General features: G+C 27.9%; 5 protein-coding genes across 14 annotated transcripts; 4 read left to right on the forward strand and 1 right to left on the reverse strand.

Moving 5' to 3' along the window:
• Nucleotide 1: 1 nt before the first annotated feature.
• Nucleotides 2-1773, forward strand: LOC124423347. Of its 4 annotated transcripts, none has more exons than XM_046960967.1 (6): nt 2-361; nt 451-611; nt 677-878; nt 949-1107; nt 1177-1528; nt 1609-1773. In XM_046960967.1, exons 2-6 carry the CDS (start codon nt 574-576, stop codon nt 1770-1772), a joined length of 915 nt encoding a protein of 304 aa, XP_046816923.1. In that variant the 5' UTR covers nt 2-361; nt 451-573; the 3' UTR covers nt 1773. The 4 variants fall into 4 exon arrangements, with proteins under 4 accessions (XP_046816923.1, XP_046816922.1, XP_046816921.1 ...); XM_046960966.1 differs by having other exon boundaries at nt 463-611; XM_046960965.1 differs by having other exon boundaries at nt 5-361; nt 451-632; nt 703-878.
• A 784-nt stretch (nt 1774-2557) lies between these two features.
• Nucleotides 2558-4463, forward strand: LOC124423350. Of its 2 annotated transcripts, XM_046960970.1 has the most exons (6): nt 2558-2696; nt 3065-3374; nt 3469-3680; nt 3764-3836; nt 3904-3990; nt 4156-4463. In XM_046960970.1, exons 2-6 carry the CDS (start codon nt 3151-3153, stop codon nt 4334-4336), a joined length of 777 nt encoding a protein of 258 aa, XP_046816926.1. In that variant the 5' UTR covers nt 2558-2696; nt 3065-3150; the 3' UTR covers nt 4337-4463. The 2 variants fall into 2 exon arrangements, with proteins under 2 accessions (XP_046816926.1, XP_046816925.1); XM_046960969.1 differs by lacking the exon at nt 2558-2696 and having other exon boundaries at nt 2710-3374.
• LOC124423346 (importin subunit alpha-9) lies at nt 3870-10170 on the reverse strand. Of its 3 annotated transcripts, XR_006942053.1 has the most exons (10): nt 10088-10170; nt 9784-9926; nt 5740-6109; nt 5427-5639; nt 5163-5344; nt 4890-5082; nt 4643-4814; nt 4476-4582; nt 4147-4298; nt 3870-3929 (listed from the first exon to the last, which is right to left on the reverse strand). XR_006942053.1 is itself a non-coding variant. In XM_046960962.1 (9 exons), the coding sequence occupies exons 3-8, from the start codon at nt 5950-5952 to the stop codon at nt 4479-4481; spliced, it is 1077 nt and encodes a 358-aa protein (XP_046816918.1). In that variant the 5' UTR covers nt 5953-6109; nt 9784-9926; nt 10088-10170; the 3' UTR covers nt 3870-4298; nt 4476-4478. The 3 variants fall into 3 exon arrangements, 2 of the variants coding, with proteins under 2 accessions (XP_046816918.1, XP_046816919.1); XM_046960962.1 differs by having other exon boundaries at nt 3870-4298; XM_046960963.1 differs by having other exon boundaries at nt 3870-4298; nt 4472-4582.
• On the forward strand, nt 6093-8724 carry LOC124423348. 2 transcript variants are annotated; one of them, XM_046960968.1, is made up of 7 exons: nt 6093-6111; nt 6238-6476; nt 6899-6987; nt 7146-7265; nt 7356-7473; nt 7545-7806; nt 8077-8724. In XM_046960968.1, the coding sequence occupies exons 3-7, from the start codon at nt 6928-6930 to the stop codon at nt 8297-8299; spliced, it is 783 nt and encodes a 260-aa protein (XP_046816924.1). In that variant the 5' UTR covers nt 6093-6111; nt 6238-6476; nt 6899-6927; the 3' UTR covers nt 8300-8724. The 2 variants fall into 2 exon arrangements, 1 of the variants encoding a protein (XP_046816924.1); XR_006942054.1 differs by lacking the exons at nt 6093-6111; nt 6238-6476; nt 7545-7806 and having other exon boundaries at nt 6845-7265; nt 8077-8205.
• A 3554-nt stretch (nt 10171-13724) lies between the features above and the next one.
• Nucleotides 13725-17532, forward strand: LOC124423344 (protein unc-45 homolog B). Of its 3 annotated transcripts, none has more exons than XM_046960959.1 (5): nt 13725-14065; nt 14165-14584; nt 14772-15101; nt 15200-15640; nt 15711-17532. In XM_046960959.1, the coding sequence occupies exons 2-5, from the start codon at nt 14165-14167 to the stop codon at nt 17292-17294; spliced, it is 2775 nt and encodes a 924-aa protein (XP_046816915.1). In that variant the 5' UTR covers nt 13725-14065; the 3' UTR covers nt 17295-17532. The 3 variants fall into 3 exon arrangements, with proteins under 3 accessions (XP_046816915.1, XP_046816914.1, XP_046816913.1); XM_046960958.1 differs by having other exon boundaries at nt 13725-13959; XM_046960957.1 differs by having other exon boundaries at nt 13725-14584.
• The last annotated feature ends 133 nt before the right edge of the window (nt 17533-17665 follow it).

A 17665-nucleotide genomic window follows, 5' to 3' on the forward strand; every position in this document is an offset into this window, starting at 1 on the left:
ACAAATATGAGAAACGTACAACTTTAATCTATCTTAATTTTATATCTTACTTTACGAATATATAACTTTTTTTTTGTCATTTCTGTTATTATAAATAATCAATCGAATATTATTTATTTATGGAGATGCAATACGAATATTACCAATTATAATTCACTAAAACCAAACGTAGAGTAGATAACGATGAAACGATTAACGAACATTGCCAATCAATGAGTAATCGACTTTAAAAAAAGAGACACGAGAAAATCGATATTGTTATGATCGTAGGAGAGGGCAATGAATGACGCGATCATTGGGTCATGCCTTCTCCAGGCCCATGTTTTCTTCATTAAAAAAAGGATTAGAAGACGTATTTAAGGTAAAGGATAAACTCTATTACTATCTTTGAACAAATGTCGAATAATAAAATAATAATTATAGAAAAGTCTTAGTATATTAAATATGTAGCCTCTTTTTTAGGTGACCGAAGGAGATCCTGTACAGGATGGAAGAGGACGTAGATAAAAAAGAAGAACAAGAAGTTGCAGAGAAACAACCCTGTTCTTTACCTAATTCAGACGAACAGCTTACATGTTCTCTTTATCTTTCCTGCAACGGTATTCCTCGTGGTCAGGATCACCAAGATCAAGGTAGATCGAACGAGAGAACGTTTGACTTTGAATATTTTTTCTAGCTTCATTATATTCGTAATTATCAAAGATGGAGAAACTCTTCGGTCCCGATTAGAAGAAGCTATCGGCGCTTACGAGCCTTCAGGTACATGGCAAATTTCTGAAACTTCTTGCGGCTTTATTGTAACGTTCGATCGTGAAACTGACCTGGATAATTTTTTACAACGTTGCGATTTTACACGGCTTTTTGAAGGACCCGTACAAGTATGTCGAAATCATATTAATAGAGATCTTTTATATTTCTAAATATATAAAAGTAATGCGTTTATATTAGGTAGCTCGATTTGCTCCAAGAGATACTCGATATCGACAAGCCGTGTTACTTCGTGATGTACCTTGGGCAATACCACTTCAAGATTTAAGCTCTGCCTTGGCGAAGCAAGGAATAGCGACTGGAATTATCGAGAGATCGCGTCAATATGTTCGCGTTGAGGTAATCCAAGACGATTAAATAATAAAAGTCGATCTCGTGTGCGAAGAATAAACAACGATTATGTGTTAGCTTTTGGATGTGGAACATTACGAACTTCTATTAAGACAAGGATTAGATTTCTTCGGTGCTGCACGATTCAGTGCTATTCCCGAACGATGGTGGCGTCCTGGAACTGGAAATGTAACTATGCCACCAATACCTCCTGGTAATTTCCCTCTAGGACATCCTGCTGAAACATCGAATCCTCATCAAGGCGATGGTGTACTTCAGTGCTATCGATGCCAAGGTTTTTGGCATGTAGCTGCTAATTGTCGACATCTTCCAAGATGCGTTCGCTGTGGAGAACCTCATAGCGTTGAATTTTGTCCAAGGCCACGAAATAGTCCTATCTGTTGTCACTGTTCTGGTCCTCATCATGCGGGTAACGCTAATTCAATACCCACGTTCTCTTTTTCTTCTTAGCATTCATTCTACAAATTTCTCGTAATCGTTACATTTTAGGCTACCGACAATGTCCTGTAAGATTGCAATTATCCAATGCTACTCCCATCAGTATCACTTTAAGCACGGTACGAGCCGAAGGTCAATATTCGACAAATCCTGCCAATAATAAATCAACAGCTTCTCCTCAAGGATTGCAATCATTAAAACCAAATCATTCCTAAGCGACTAATTTCAGTTTTACGTTTGAAAAAAAGATGGTTTTCTCTTCTCCATTTTTTTGGTCGATTATTCAAAATCTTCCGGATCTCTATTATGTTGACTCGACACTGTATGAAATAAGACCCGTGATCCATGTGATCCATGATTGAAGACTGATTATAAACTTGTTCTCCGATAACTAGGCTATCGTGCTAATGTTACGTGAAAGTTTCTCTTTTTAACGAAGAAGAACGTAACACAGAAGAAACATTTCTTTCCTCTATGTTTATCTCTATTATGTTTTGTAACTATTTTCAATTAAATACGTAACATATATATATATGCACTATATATAAATATTTTTTTTAATAATATATTCTCTCTTTCTCTTTCTTTTTACGAATAGATATAGAGCAAACTTTCAGTCATTTTTCGAAGTATCGCGATTTCCAACAACGACGGTGAAACTCGACTTACAAAATTTGTAAAGAAAGCTATGGTTTACTATCCGCAAAGTAATGCAAGTATCTCTGTTTTTTCTTACTTCTTTTTTACTTTTCAACTGCGCCCCACTTTCTTCGTCCTAGTCGAAGTGAATGTTCAGTGAATCCCCCGTCACACGACGATAAAGTCGCAACAGAGGAGGGGCCACTAACATAAGGAAATAAGATTTCCGCACAGTTATATTCAGTTATTTCATTTAAATCAATCGGTAGACCATCTCTGGACTAACAATAAATGAAAGTGCAAAACTAAGACTGAATTACATATGTACAGTGTCTGTTGTTACGTAGTGAAAAAATGTAAAATCTGCAAAATTAAAAAGAAAGATAAGTGTGTTTATTATCGCATAATTTAAAACGATTTATATAAATCAATTATTATATTTCAATGAATTCTTCAAAATTGAACATCATGAAAATTATATATTTTAAAATTTTTTTAAGGTAAGTCATTATTTAAGAAATAAGAAAAGTTATTTAAGTTATTATTAAAAAAAATACACAATGTTTTCGAACTATTTTGTATTTAACGACTTCTTGTGGTAGAATAGTATGTCTGGTAAAATGTTATCATTTATAATTGATACTATATGATAGGTGTTTTTTGATGTCTGTAAAAAACATTAGTTGCAAAAATCATTAGTCGCAAAAAAAAACTTACGTGTATAAAATGTGTTCTCTGTTATGTTTTCTAAATGGTCACGTACATTATTTATTAACGAAATCTTGGATGGGTCTCAAGTGAGATTTCGAAAATAATTATCAGTATATTTGTTATTATTATTGTTTAAGAGGAAAGTGTAAGGTTTCAGGTATAAATTGTGGAAGAAATAACATTATAAATCTTATTCGGATATATGAATTTGATGTATGGACGACTATTTTTTATAAAATTAAAATGAATTCGACGAATATGATAATATTCTTTTTCCTAACATTATTTATCAGTAGTTTACAAAAGCCTATTTTTTTTAAAAATACCTTCAAAGGATTGCGAGGAATTACGCCGGAACTTAATTGTTTAACATACGTAAGAGCGGTTTATTATTACGAGCAAACTGTTGCTATCGTTGATCTCGCAGTTAATAACGTATTACACGATTGTAATCTTATCGAAATATAGTAAGTATTACTATTATATTGTTAATTTAGATATAGATACGCACAAAAGTATAGATAAATTAATAAATTAAATTTATATATTCGCCTTATATAGTGAACCAGAAGAAGCTAACGAAGTACTTCGAAATCTATCACTAACTGTAAATCCACAGAAAGTGTCTTTTCAGCAGATGATAAAACTTATGCAACAATGTGAAACTTTGGATAGTCTACAATCTCAAGAATTATCTATTTCTGAAGATACGCGAAACGAAAAAAGTTATTCTCGAATAAGTTCATTAACATTATTATCAGGAATTATACCAGGTTAATTATTACTCTTTTATATTTTTTACTTTTTTTTTAAAGTAAATGTCAGTAAGTATTTGGTTTTTACCATTCTTTTCAAGGAACAAAATGGTGTGGAACTGGAGATATAGCTGAAAATTATCACGATTTGGGTCGAGAAGCAAATATTGATAGGTTAGAATAACTTTGTAAATATCTAAATGCAAGTAGAATAAATGTTACAAATATATTGTGTTCACAGATGCTGTCGCAATCATGATTTATGCCCTGTAAAAGTAAGAGCTCAAACATCACGTTACAACTTAAATAATAATTCTTTATATACTAAGTAAGTATAATATAGTATTTTGATTTATATGTATTTAAAAAATAGTTTTATTATATATCTTAGCATATAAGGATAATAAATAATATATATACGAACATGTGTGTAGATTTATAATACTGACATGTGAAAAAGTCTTTATATCATTTTTTATCTTACCTGTTTCAGATCACATTGTAGTTGCGATGAATTATTTTACATCTGTTTGAAAGCTACAAAAAATTCAATTGCTGATCTTATGGGCAATATATATTTTAACATTATAAGAGTACCATGTATAGAGGATATTTCAAGTCAATGGAACCAAGAATCTGAAAAGCAATTTGTTCCAGTAAAAACAAAGTATTAGCCTTCTTTAATTGATTTTTGTTACTGTAAAATTTCTCAATTTTAAACACGATATAAATAAATATTATCAATAAAAACAAATTACACGTATTTTCCATTTACAAAAATATATATACATATTATTGCTGATACATACTTACATACTATCTCATTGTGGATGCAATAACTTCTTCTAATGGTGACAAAAATGAGATGATATCTTGGATTTTTTGATTAATATTTGAAGATGCATGATTGCATAAATTTCCTACAAAGATATTTCCTTCATTATATAAATTCTATGATTCAATATCAAAGGATTACCTACCTAACAACCACATGGTTTCTTTTCTTATATACTTATGACAATGAAACAATAATCCTCTTAATAAAATTTGTACATCCAAGTGAGAATATTTAGGATTTTTTAAAAATATATTCACAATTTCTTCAGAAGCATTAGACAATACATTCGCTAATATACGTAAATACGCTGCAATCTGAAATAATTCCTTTCATTAGGACATATTAAATACATATCAAATACATACCAAAAGAGGAATAAAAATACATACCAAAGTAGTATTGGAAAAATTATTTGAAGCAGACTGATGTAAAAAATCTACGATAGATGGTAATGCATAATATAAGGACTTGCTGCATGCTATATTTGAAGATAATAATGCCAATAACCAAAAAGTATTAGCATTTTGTTCTAACAAATTTCTGTTTTTGCATGCTTCTGCAAGCTCTACCAACTCAATTTCCCTAAAATATTAGAGAATGTATAAAAATGATAAATAATAAACTTAATAACTAATTTTTATCATGTTTTCTAAAATACATACGTAATGGAAGAAAAACCACCATATATATAATGCAAAGCTGCATATATCACAGAAGAAAGAATGGTATTATCGCATTCACGCATCAATACAATTATATATTGTAAACATTTTTGTGCTTGTAAAATTTCAAACGCTTTTTTACTTCCACTGGACAAATTTCCAATAGTCCAAAGACAGACTTCCTAAAATTTAATAAATTAATAAGTTTTATCATGTTAAAATTTAAAGATATATATATTACAAAAGGTATTTATATTATCTTACTAATAAAGGACGGTTTAAACTTTCGCATTCTGTTATTATATATGGAGATACATGTTTAGCTATTGCTGTGCAGGCTTTTGTATTACTAAGAGCAATATTACAACAACAATTCGTAGCACCCAATTGCGAAATTGGATTGTTACTAGAAATATCCCGTGCCAATGCAAATATTATATTATCAACTTTTAATAATGTTTCAATATTTAATTCTGACTGTAAAATTAGAAATTAATTTATTAAAATTATTAAATTATACTTGGCAAAGTTCTATTGTTATATTATATGCAAATTAATCTTGAAATTTAATTATAACCTGAATTAAAGCATTTTGCAAACGTCGATAATCGTTAACATTAAGTGTCTTCTTTTTAAGCTTCTTTGCCATTTGTGTAACAAATATTGAAGAATAAGATGTATTTTCTATACATTCTCCAAGAGCAGGACGATTTTTATTAACCACTATAGCACGTTGCTCCTTTCTCTCTGTATTAATTGCTTCCCTTAAACGTTCTCGTATAACCTCCATTTTCAAATTGAAACAATCATACGTTTACATATTACCATAGCTATTTGATAACTTTTCACTGGTAACTGATCGACCGTACAGAGCATCATCTAACGATGAGATATATAACCAAAGTGTAGTTTGAGTTCCTATTGATAGGCAATACATTCATACATGACTGTATGAAAACAAATTATTAATTAATAATTATATAAAACTCGAATATATATTTGTGTGATAAAAATATAGTTTCTAATAGAAAAATTATTTTAACAAATATAATAAACACTTATTCTTTGTTTTTAGTGATCACTATATAAGTCTTCTGCATGTTATACTTTTATAAAATAAAGATATTCATGAACTTTTCATCCCTCAACTTGGAAAAAGAATAAAAAGAAATGAAAATACAAAGAATTCGATGAATACTTCTCTAGATGGACAGATATCACCAGATAAAAGCATCAATTTATAAAATGAGGAAAAGAAAGTAAAAGAAAAGACTGACGTAAAAGAAGAAAACGTATATAACTGATAAATAAGAGGTTTGTATGTACATACGACATTATACCAAAGGGTGTATTTTCAAGCAATTCTATTATTAGGATTGCTTGAAAAATTCTGCGAAAAGAAATCTTATCGATTGGATCGATACTTCACAAACTTTTCTATCGGAAATTATAGGATAAACGTGAATACAAAATTATACGCTTTCATGTATCACTCACACTTCAATAATTATATACAATACGCGCGCAAAAAAAAGAAAGGAAAAATACTAGCTAAAGAAAAACTTGAATCTTTCGTGACTTTATCATTTTCTTTGGTGCTTCTTAAAAGAACATAAGCAAGAATTTTTCCTTAATACCACCAATAGAAAATCTTCAGCCATTCGAAATTGAAAACAAAGAAATGGATTCTTTTACTAATCACTATTACAAAATCAATCGTTTACTTTTTTTAATAGTCGGCCAATGGCCTTATCAAGATTACAAGATGAAATTTGGTCTTATGATTATCGTATTTTTATATTTTGGTCTAGCTTTGTTAGGTCAGGTAAGAAACATTCGAATGTATATTCTTATTTCTATTTATTTCGATATTTCATGAACATCTCTCTCTTTCTCTCTCTCTCTCTCTTTCTCTTTATTTCTTTCTCTCTCATTCTCTCTTTCTCTCTTGTACGATATATGATTATTCTTTAAAAACTATAGATATTTAAACTCATTAGAGCTGGACACGATTTGGATCTTATATTCGAAATTTTAATAACATTATTATCCAACGTTATTTGCATAACAAGATATTGTAATTGCATTGTCAATGTAAATAAGGTAAGAGATTAAAAAAATAATAAATAAATAAATAAAAAACTATAAAATTCTATTAAACGAAATATAAAATTTTCCTTGATAATATCGTAGTTTAGAAAATTATTGGAAAATATCAAAGATGTTTGGAATGCAACAAAAATGAAAGAAGAAATTGAAATAATAAAAATTTATGCTGAAGAAGGTAGAAACTATACTTTGTTTCTTACAGGTAAAAATATTTAAAACCTGTTAAATTTCTATATATTTTTTATATGTATAACATTTTATTATTTATTTCAGTATTCAGTTACTTTTCATTAGGCTTCGTAGATTTAATTTCGTTGATGCCGTGCATATTAGATGTCGTTTTACCACTTAATGATACTAGAACTCGTAAATTTTCATATCAAGCAGAATTTTTTCTCGACGTAGAGATATATTTTTATCCTATTTTATTGCACACGTGGATAACTATGTTTTTCGGTGTGACCATACTAATCACTACAGAAAGTATATTTCTTATGTTTGCTCAACATTGTTGTAGTATGTTCAAAATACTTTGGTACGTAAATCCATGTTTTTATGTATGCGGTTTTTTTTTAACAATTACATACTTCATTGAGAATGGAGTTCATTGGCAATATATGTTGGGAGATTAACAAAAAAATATATCTAATCTAATCATGCAATTACAATAAATAAACATCTAATGCGTTATATTGAATTTTAATTCTTTTCTTTTTTGTTTTCAAAAATAAAAATAAATCAATTAATACCTTTTTCATTATTGTAATAATTATTATTTCTTGATTGCTGTATGAATGTTTTTTAGTTACAGATTGGAACATGTTTACGATAAAAATTTAGAAAACACCAATAGAGATAATGCTTATTACGAGGCTAAATATAGAGTAGCTGATTGTATAAAATATCACACAAAAATTTTAGAGTTGGTATCAATGTGGCTTGGATTCATTGAGAGAAACGAATCATCCATAGATTTTTCTTACTACATGAAAACGAATTATCTCATTAGTTGCATCATTAATGATTAGATTTAAATTTCATCATTTTATTAAGATATTTCTAATACCGTTTGATATTACATAATTACACACACATACACACTATCAATATTATCGTCGTTACAAATTTATAAAAATTTATAATTATCACAGATTATTAACAGAACAATAATTTTTTTCATATTAATTAACTTTTTTCTCTTTGTACATTTTGATTGCATCATGGATGGAAGATATATATGTAAACATCAAATAACATTCATATAACATGCACATTATCATATAGTAAATGTTAATCATTTAATCACCTTTACTTAAATATTTTTAATGGTAATATCAAAGAGATATTTTTATTACTTTATATATATATTCTTTATTGTAAAAAAACATTTCGAAACCACAATTTCTTAATTGATATTATATTTTTTCTTAATCAAGGTTCATCGCAACTGTTATTTCCTACCACGAATTATCCTTTTTTATTCAATTTTTAATCATCGTGATTTTAACGAGTATCGTTTTCGTTCAAGTAAGTAATAACTTTTTATCTGATTATTGTTTTATTTTTTTTTTAATTTATTTTCATTTGTTTATGTATATACAATATGGAGTATATTTATATGGGGTATTTATTTTTATTAGATTAAAATACTTTTTGGAAAATACGAAGTATTAATATATTTAGCTTTAATAGGAAGCTTTGTGTGTCATGGATATCTTTGTGTTTATCCTGGACAAAAAGTTTTAGATCACAGTAATTTATTATTGGAAAAGGCGTTAGTAACATATTTTCAAAATATTGAATTATTTAAATAAATGCATAAGCAAAATACATTTTTATATCAATTCTATTAATATGTAGATACAATGGATTCTGGTATCTCGCTCCGACAGAAGCACAAAAATTATTACTGATAATAATAAGAAGAAGTATAAATAGTACTCCATTAATTATTATGAAACTATGCGTACTTTCGCATTATAGTTTTGGATTGGTAACGTATAACAAATATATACATACATATATAGGGTCTTATGTTTAATAATTATTTTTTTAATCTTCTTTTTATTTAAGGTTTTAAAAACGTCAATATCTTATTTCACGGTGCTCTATTCATTTCGATAATAATACATACGTACTTTGATATTCGTAAAAATAAATCAAAGCTTTTAATATATGTTCATTACGTATATCTACTATATTAATTTTAATTAAATCCTTTTTCTTTACTTTGTACAAATAAATGAGCTACAAATATTGTGTGTGTGTGTGTGTGTATATTACTGTTTGTACGAAGGATTGTAAATATTTAATATGTTATCAAATTCGTCTTACAATTAGTTGTATCGTTGAATCGATGAATCTGTTATTACAAAGACATAATGGAAGATTAATTATATGTTTAATTATATGTTCCATATTAAAAGAATATGTTGAATGTATGAAAATGATTAAAAAATATAATTTGAACAATGAGTATAAAATAATGATTAGAATAAAGAAAAATATTTACCTGTAATTGTATTTGGACGAAGTCATTAAACTTATCGATGAAGATTAAGTGGCAGAACTTTTAAATTCACACTTTCAACCATTATAATATTTATCGCAACGCACTTCTCTTCTTCTGAATTCATCAAAAATGTAGTAATGATTCTAACAAAATGGCAAATAAAAAGGTTTTAACAAGAATATAACATAAATTGTTGTTTTTTGATTTACTAATGAGATGAAGAAATTCTAATCTAATATATGAGAAATATATATGATAATATAAATGATAAATTAAATGTATGAGAATTAATGAAGGAGCAGACCTATACACGTCCAGAAAATTGCGTACACGGACGAAAACTGAGTAATACAATTGGTAGGAACGAATAAGGAAAGTCTTGCCAATGTTAAACTATCGATTCTCTTTTGATTGTTTACACTTTGCAGGTTCTTCCTAAATTCTCGGAATAGGGTATACACACACACACACACACACACACACACACACACACACACACACATATATATATATATATATATATATATATATATATCCTTGTAATTAAATATTATCGCGTCAATGACCTTTGATTTCGCTGCTAGCCAGAGACTAGAAATACATAAACAAGAAGTATTTTCATAATTGGTGGGGATCTTTATATTTTTATCTACATATATCATAATGCTATCTTTCTCTCTCTATTAAAAATTTCGTTGTATGGACTTAAAAAGAGATAGACTTACGTGTGCATACGTTTAAAATATTATATTTAACGTATTACGTAGTCGTCATAATTTTTCATGTTCTTAGAAAGTAGAAAAATATTAGATCGATATATATAGAGTAGAAAATTAATTGCCTACATGTATATGTATATGTGCACTAACGCGCGCACGCGTGTGTGTGTGTGAGTATAAACAATGTATAATGTACTCGGAGTACGATAAGGTAATAATTAAACAATAGTATATGACATTAAAAATCACATAGTTCATATAATGCGTTAACTTTCTTTCACTCTTCGTCGAATGTATAACGTCAACAAGAATGACCATTGAAAGGAACATACGAGTTACTACGTTAGTTTCCTCTCGTACTCCGAGGAGTAAACCTCGAAATAGAACTTTCCGTACCACTACATTCAATAATCTTATAAATATGATCATTTTATAATTGTTTAAACAATACAAAATATACTCGGAGTAATGATGAAATAATAATTAAACAATTTTACATTCCGTAAGGTGTCGCATATCTCTTAAGATGAATTGTATTTAGAATATTTTTCTTTCGGCGTGTGTCGATCGTTTAATATCAACAAAAAAGAACATAAGGAAGGACGTTTATTTCTCGGAGTTCGAAAGGAAACTAACGTCGAAATGCAACTTTTTTGTATACTATAATCATCTTATAGATATGATCATTTTATAATTATTTAAACAATGAATAATGCACTCGGAGTACGATGTGATAATAATTAAACAATATTACATTCCATAAAGCATCAAAATTACATTTACTGGAATATAGATTTGTACGTGATAAACGCGGATTAAGGAAACGATGATTTTAAAATTTATACATACAAGAAGTAGATTTTGTAGTACTGTCGAAATAAAATCGACTATACGTAATAGATACAGATTTAAATTCGTAAAAGAAAACATTAATAAATAAGATTATTTTACTAACATTTAAACAATAGAACATTCTTAGCAACATTACAAAGATCGTAAGATAAGATCGATATAAAATAAGTTTAATTTAGTCTTTGGACAAACATAAATCGCAAACTCGAGAAGGAATAACTAATAAATAAGATTACTTTACTAATATTTGAACAATCGAATGATGTTTACCAATATTACAAAGACCGTTAGATACAATCAATATAAAATAAATTCAATTTAGTCTTTCGAGAAATATAAATCAGTAAACTCAGGAGGATATAATTAATAAATAAAATTATTTTACTAATATTTAAACGCTAACACCTACAGTTAATGTCGGAACCTGAATTCTTAGTAAGCTCATATCACTCCGGGAATTAGAGTAGAGTTTTTAAAGTAGATCTCAATAGATATTACTTGTTATATATCGAAATTCGATCTAATACAATGGCGAATGGCTGTATATTACAATATATTTTCAAAATTTCTTTAATCTAATTCTGATTAAATATTAAAGGACGAACACTTTACTTATTTGCTAATAATACTTTCACAAATAAATATATTGAATATAATAAAATTCTATGGACAAATATCAAGTATATAAATTTGCGACTAAAATCAAGATTTTGTCGATTATTTGATCAAAAATATCAGTTAGTGAATATATACTTATATAATACATATTATTTTTATAAAAAAAATCAAAATATTAGTTCGTTATCACACTCTCTATGAAGTCAAATTTCCAGCACTAAATATTTTTCGTGTTTTCTCCTATAAAATTAATTCTCTTTATATTGTGTTGTTACTATTATTATAGCAATGATATACAATATAATAATATAATAATGAGAATAATGAAAAAAGAATTAGAAAAAGAAAAAATATATTTATATTTATATTATATAAAATAATATTTGATATATATATAAATATTCATTAATTTTCGTATCTATTATATTTATTATCCTTTATGCATTTGAATCGTAAATTAAATATATACCTGTACTATAGTATATTTATCACAGATTACTGCGATAGGTACGCCATCATTAAAAAATGATATAAATATGATAGAATGAAAAGTATGACTTCACAACCTATTAGCACTATTTATTCTAATCCAAATTAACCCGATCGTTATATTACGTGCGAGAGAGATATAAGCTATTCAAGCTCATATACTGGATTTGTAGTTCATATTTTGCCCATATCTGTCGCTGATATCACACTTCGAATGAAAGACGATGAACTGCGTTAAAGTTAATATTATTTCATATTTAGTATGTCTTACGTCCTACGTAATGTCTAAACAAAAAATGTATTATCGTTAAATTATAATTTGTTATAATTTAGATTGTTTAAATGAATGTATAATAAGCAAAGCTATTCATTATTTATACGTAATCTATTGAAAATAAGAATTTCGATTTAATATTTATTGTTTGAGATTTAATGATAGACCGATTGTATGTTGTCACTAATATCCGAATCAGTTATAAACGAAAAATAGAACAAAATTCTGAAAATCTGATTACTAGTTAATGCGTACAAATAAGCAATCGTCTATTTCACGAAAACAAAACATACGTCACTCGAGTGTTTATATGAAAATGGTAGTAATGATGGTATGAGATGTTTTTCTCTTTTGCCGCATTGTTCAAGAAGCGCTACTGTACGAAACTTCTTTTCATGAAAAATGTTGGAAGCAGCATTTACATCAACAGAATGAGTCAGGTGTAATTCTTGATCGATTTTGATGAATAAAGTCTCATTTAGAGAATGAAGCTTTAGAGGATGACATAACTTTTTCGAATTTTTGAAATAGCTTTATTTTTATAGTATAGACTATTCGCGCAAAACACCATTTTTTAATTTTGTTTTTTTTTCAAATTAAATAAAGCTTTTTATAAATTTGAAAAATTCATGTCCTCGCTTAAAACTTCGTCTATTAAACTAAGGTCCTTGTTCATCAAAATTTACGCATGTACTCGTTATTGGCGTAAACCATGGGTAATGAATAGCCTTAATATGCGAAGAGTATTTAATTAATTATAATAAAAATAAATATAATCCACTTTCTAAAACAAAAAAAAAACAAAAAATAAAAAGAACGATGTAATTAAAATTACAAATTTGCAATCTCTTCTTCATTCTTATGCAAATTTGTTTACATTAATCTAAATATATTTTTTTAATCATAGATTTCTCTCATGACATATATAAGAAATAAGTATTTCAAGATTATCGTTTAGTTATTAATCAAATCTAAGTAGTTTGAGAAAAAAAGAACCTAGTATTTGTATATAAAATTTATATACAAAACCGATAAAAAGAAATCCGTCTATATCAACGGAATGTTGTCTATTTTTAATTGAATAAACTGCGTTTCCGTTCAACGTGGACAGACGATGGTAAAAATAAATATTCGACTATCTAGTAACGTCTAGATATTTCTGATCTGCTTTTAATATAACGCAAGAATAGTAATTGTAACAGAAAACTTTCCGACACGAAGTGTGTAAGTTGATAAGTGATCATTTCTAGAATAATAATTTCATCAAAGAATTTGTAATATTCATTTGAACGTGTTCCTTGAGATAATATAAATTTATCAATTAATAAACGTGCGTGGAAAAAGATAAAAATTTATTATAAACTTATTTCTTTTTTTACATATATTATATAAATTAAAAAAAATATATAATAACATTTTATATACTAAGATGACAAAAGAAACGTTAACACCGCAAGAGTGGAAGGAAAAGGGTAATGAAGAATTTAATAAAGGCAATTGGACAGAAGCATTCAGTTCTTACACAAATGCTCTCAAGCTTACAAATGAGGAAAATGCTGAGAAAGCCATTTTTTATAAGAATCGTGCAGCAGTGTGTTTAAAACAACAAAATTATGACAGAGCGATTAAAGACTGTGATGAAGCACTCAAAATTTGCCCAAAAGATCCGAAAGCTTTATTTCGTAGATGTCAAGCACTTGAAGCTTTGGAAAGATTTGAGGAGGCATATAGAGATGCTCGTTATATCATATCTACAGATCCTAACAATAAAACAATTCAGCCTATAATTGCACGACTACATGAAATTGTACAAGATCGTTATAAGCAGAATTCTCGTGTTAGTTCAAAGGTATATTATTATTTATTTATTTTTTCTATTTATTTTGTAGTAAATATATAACATAATTAATGTAGCTATTAAAATTTTCTTTGGTATATATGTATATATATATATATATATATATATATATATATATATATATATATATATATATATATATATTGTATATTTCTTAAATATGTTTATTTGTATATAGGTATCACAAATGATTGATATATCTTTTGATTTACAACAAGATAAAGAAAAACGGGAAATAGCAATAAATAATCTGTTGGTACTTTCTCGTGAAAGAGCTGGTGCAGAAATAATGTTTAATGAAAGAGTAGTATCTAAAATAACAAAATTATTAAAACTAGAAAAAAATGAGGAAATAATTATTGCCGCTATTCGTATTGTTGCTGAATTATGTAAAGACAATATTAATAGAACTGAACAAGTCTTAAGTATTATAGGTATACCATGGTGCTTGGAAATGATTAACAGTAAAAATATAGAAAGAGTTAATGCAGCACAATATTGCCTGCAGGTATAATTAATGAGTATTATAAGAAATTAATTTTTATACATTTTTGTCATATAAATATAAACATGCATATACATATAACCATATATTTAATATTTCAGATCATACTAAACAGTTATAGTGGAATGGATAATAAACCAGATACAAAACCTAACAAGGATTTATGTGAACAATATAAGAAAGAAATTGATACCATCTTATCTTGTTTACTATATAGTACAACAAATAGAACGATTACTGGCCAAGCCAGGGATGCAATAATAGAACTTATAATGCGGAATATACATTACACTGCACTAAATTGGGCAGAACGTTTGGTAGAAATCCACGGTCTGCAGAGATTGATGGAAGTTGCCAGTGAGTTAGAGGAATACAAATATGAGTCTGCAATGGATATAACTTCATCTACACGCACCATAATGAGCGTTTGTTTGGCCAAAATTTATGAAAACATGTATTATGATGCTGCAAAAGAAAAATTCAGAAATGCTATTGATGAATATATAAAAGACAAATTGCTTACACCAGATATAGAATCAAAGGTAATAAATTGATATTATAACTTCTCTATCAATAAATGATTTTTAAATTAATTATTTAATATATTTACAGGTACGTGTTGTTGTTGCAATAACAACACTATTACTTGGACCTTTAGATGTGGGAAATTCAGTTGTTGCTAAAGAAGGTATTATGGAAATGATTCTTGTAATGGCTGGTACAGAAGATCCATTGCAACAGAAAGTTGCATGTGAATGTATCATAGCTGCAGCATCTAAAAAGGATAAAGCTACAGCTATAATATCACAAGGTGTAAATATACTTAAGAAACTATACCAATCAAAGGATGATTCGATTCGCGTACGAGCTTTAGTTGGATTGTGTAAATTGGGTAGTTTAGGTGGTACAGATGCAACTGTCAAACCATTTGCTGATGGAGCAACAAAGAAATTAGCAGAAGCTTGTAGAAGATTTTTGATTAATCCTAAAAAACAAAAAGATATGAGAAAGTGGGCTGTAGAAGGGTTGTCTTATTTAACATTTGATGCCGAAGTTAAAGAAAAATTAATAGAAGATCATGATGCCATTCAGGCGATGATAGAACTTGCCAAAACTGGAGATCAGTCTGTACTATATGGAGTAGTTACTACTTTAGTTAATTTATGTAATGCCTATGACAAACAGGAGATGATACCGGAAATGATAGAATTGGCAAAATTTGCTAAGCACCATATACCACAAGAACATGAATTTGATGATCCAGACTTTTTAAATAAAAGATTAATTACTTTAGCTAAAGCAGGTGTAACGAGTGCTTTAGTTTCTCTTTCTAAGACAGAGAGTCAGAATAGTAAAGAATTAATAGCACGTGTTTTTAATGCTATATGTAGTCAGCAAGAAGTAAGAGGAATTGTTGTGCAACAAGGAGGCGCAAAAATTCTTTTACCCTTGGCTTTAGATGGAACAGATAAAGGAAAGAAACAAGCTTCTCAAGCATTAGCACGTTTAGGCATTACAATAAATCCAGAAGTAGCATTTCCTGGACAAAGAATCATGGAAGTTATAAGACCATTTTTGAATCTTTTAAATCCAGAATGTTCAGCATTAGAAAACTTTGAAGCATTAATGGCATTATGTAATTTAGCCGGTGTTAATGATACTGTTAGAAAACGTATCCTGAAAGAAGGTGGTTTTTCGAAAATTGACACATATATGTATGAAGACCATGAAATGCTGAAACGCGCAGCTACACAAGTAATAAACAATTTAATTATATGTGAAGATACAATCAAATATTTTGAACAAGAAAATGACAAAACAAAATATCTTCTGATTCTTTGTGAAGATGAAGATGAAGATACATGTTTAGCTGCATCTGGAGCGTTAGCAATGTTAACATCAGTAAGCACAAAAGCTATTGAGAAAATGTTTGATGCACAAAATTGGTTGGAAATATTACGCTTTTTGCTTGCAAATCCCAAATCTGAAATACAACATCGAGGAATAGTTATTATATTAAATATGATGAAAAGTTCAAAAGATGTTGCTGCAAAATTGGTTGAAACAGATATAATGGAAATTTTAATGGCTTTAACACAGAGTGATTCTGTGCAAGATAAAAAAATTAAAGATTTGGCAATCCAAGCATTAGGAGCTGCTGCTGATTGGAAACTTATTCTTTCTGTAACATCATAATATCTTAACACGACTCATTACAAAAATATTGTATCATTTTAATGAATGTGCCTTATAATGTATTAAATAATTCATTAGAACTTTTTACATTGTATACTAAAACATATTCATAATATTCATTGTATTTATCATATTTCATTGCATACATTATACTATTTATATATATAATTTTGCAAATAATAAATATAAATAGAGTATTCCGCATTTATTTATATATTATACGGCATTGTTACTTAATAAAAAAAAACAATTTTAGAATAGATTCATTAATTTGCAACAAATACATTTTGTATTTTCTAAAACTTTATTTAATATGTAAAATAAAATTAAATTAATATGTAAAATAATATGTAAAAAATATATATATGACT

Source organism: Vespa crabro, chromosome 4, assembly GCF_910589235.1.
Source record: "Vespa crabro chromosome 4, iyVesCrab1.2, whole genome shotgun sequence".
NCBI lineage: Eukaryota > Metazoa > Arthropoda > Insecta > Hymenoptera > Vespidae > Vespa > Vespa crabro.

Excerpts from the sequence above, each read along its gene's own strand:
- LOC124423347 (XM_046960965.1), top strand. The coding sequence starts at position 488 with ATGGAAGAGGACGTAGATAAAAAAGAAGAACAAGAAGTTGCAGAGAAA. Across the intron at positions 1,108-1,176 it reads GTCAATATGTTCGCGTTGAG|CTTTTGGATGTGGAACATTA; the intron begins GTAATCCAAGAC and ends ATTATGTGTTAG. Across the intron at positions 1,529-1,608 it reads TTCTGGTCCTCATCATGCGG|GCTACCGACAATGTCCTGTA; the intron begins GTAACGCTAATT and ends GTTACATTTTAG.
- LOC124423344 (XM_046960957.1), top strand. The coding sequence starts at position 14,165 with ATGACAAAAGAAACGTTAACACCGCAAGAGTGGAAGGAAAAGGGTAAT. Across the intron at positions 14,585-14,771 it reads ATTCTCGTGTTAGTTCAAAG|GTATCACAAATGATTGATAT; the intron begins GTATATTATTAT and ends ATTTGTATATAG. Across the intron at positions 15,641-15,710 it reads CACCAGATATAGAATCAAAG|GTACGTGTTGTTGTTGCAAT; the intron begins GTAATAAATTGA and ends ATATATTTACAG.
- LOC124423350 (XM_046960970.1), top strand. The coding sequence starts at position 3,151 with ATGAATTCGACGAATATGATAATATTCTTTTTCCTAACATTATTTATC. Across the intron at positions 3,375-3,468 it reads TGTAATCTTATCGAAATATA|TGAACCAGAAGAAGCTAACG; the intron begins GTAAGTATTACT and ends CGCCTTATATAG. Across the intron at positions 3,681-3,763 it reads ATTATCAGGAATTATACCAG|GAACAAAATGGTGTGGAACT; the intron begins GTTAATTATTAC and ends ATTCTTTTCAAG.
- LOC124423346 (XM_046960962.1), bottom strand. The coding sequence starts at position 5,952 with ATGGAGGTTATACGAGAACGTTTAAGGGAAGCAATTAATACAGAGAGA. Across the intron at positions 5,640-5,739 it reads TGCAAAATGCTTTAATTCAG|TCAGAATTAAATATTGAAAC; the intron begins GTTATAATTAAA and ends CTAATTTTACAG. Across the intron at positions 5,345-5,426 it reads GTTTAAACCGTCCTTTATTA|GAAGTCTGTCTTTGGACTAT; the intron begins GTAAGATAATAT and ends ATTAAATTTTAG.
- LOC124423348 (XM_046960968.1), top strand. The coding sequence starts at position 6,928 with ATGAAATTTGGTCTTATGATTATCGTATTTTTATATTTTGGTCTAGCT. Across the intron at positions 6,988-7,145 it reads GTCTAGCTTTGTTAGGTCAG|ATATTTAAACTCATTAGAGC; the intron begins GTAAGAAACATT and ends TAAAAACTATAG. Across the intron at positions 7,266-7,355 it reads GCATTGTCAATGTAAATAAG|TTTAGAAAATTATTGGAAAA; the intron begins GTAAGAGATTAA and ends ATAATATCGTAG.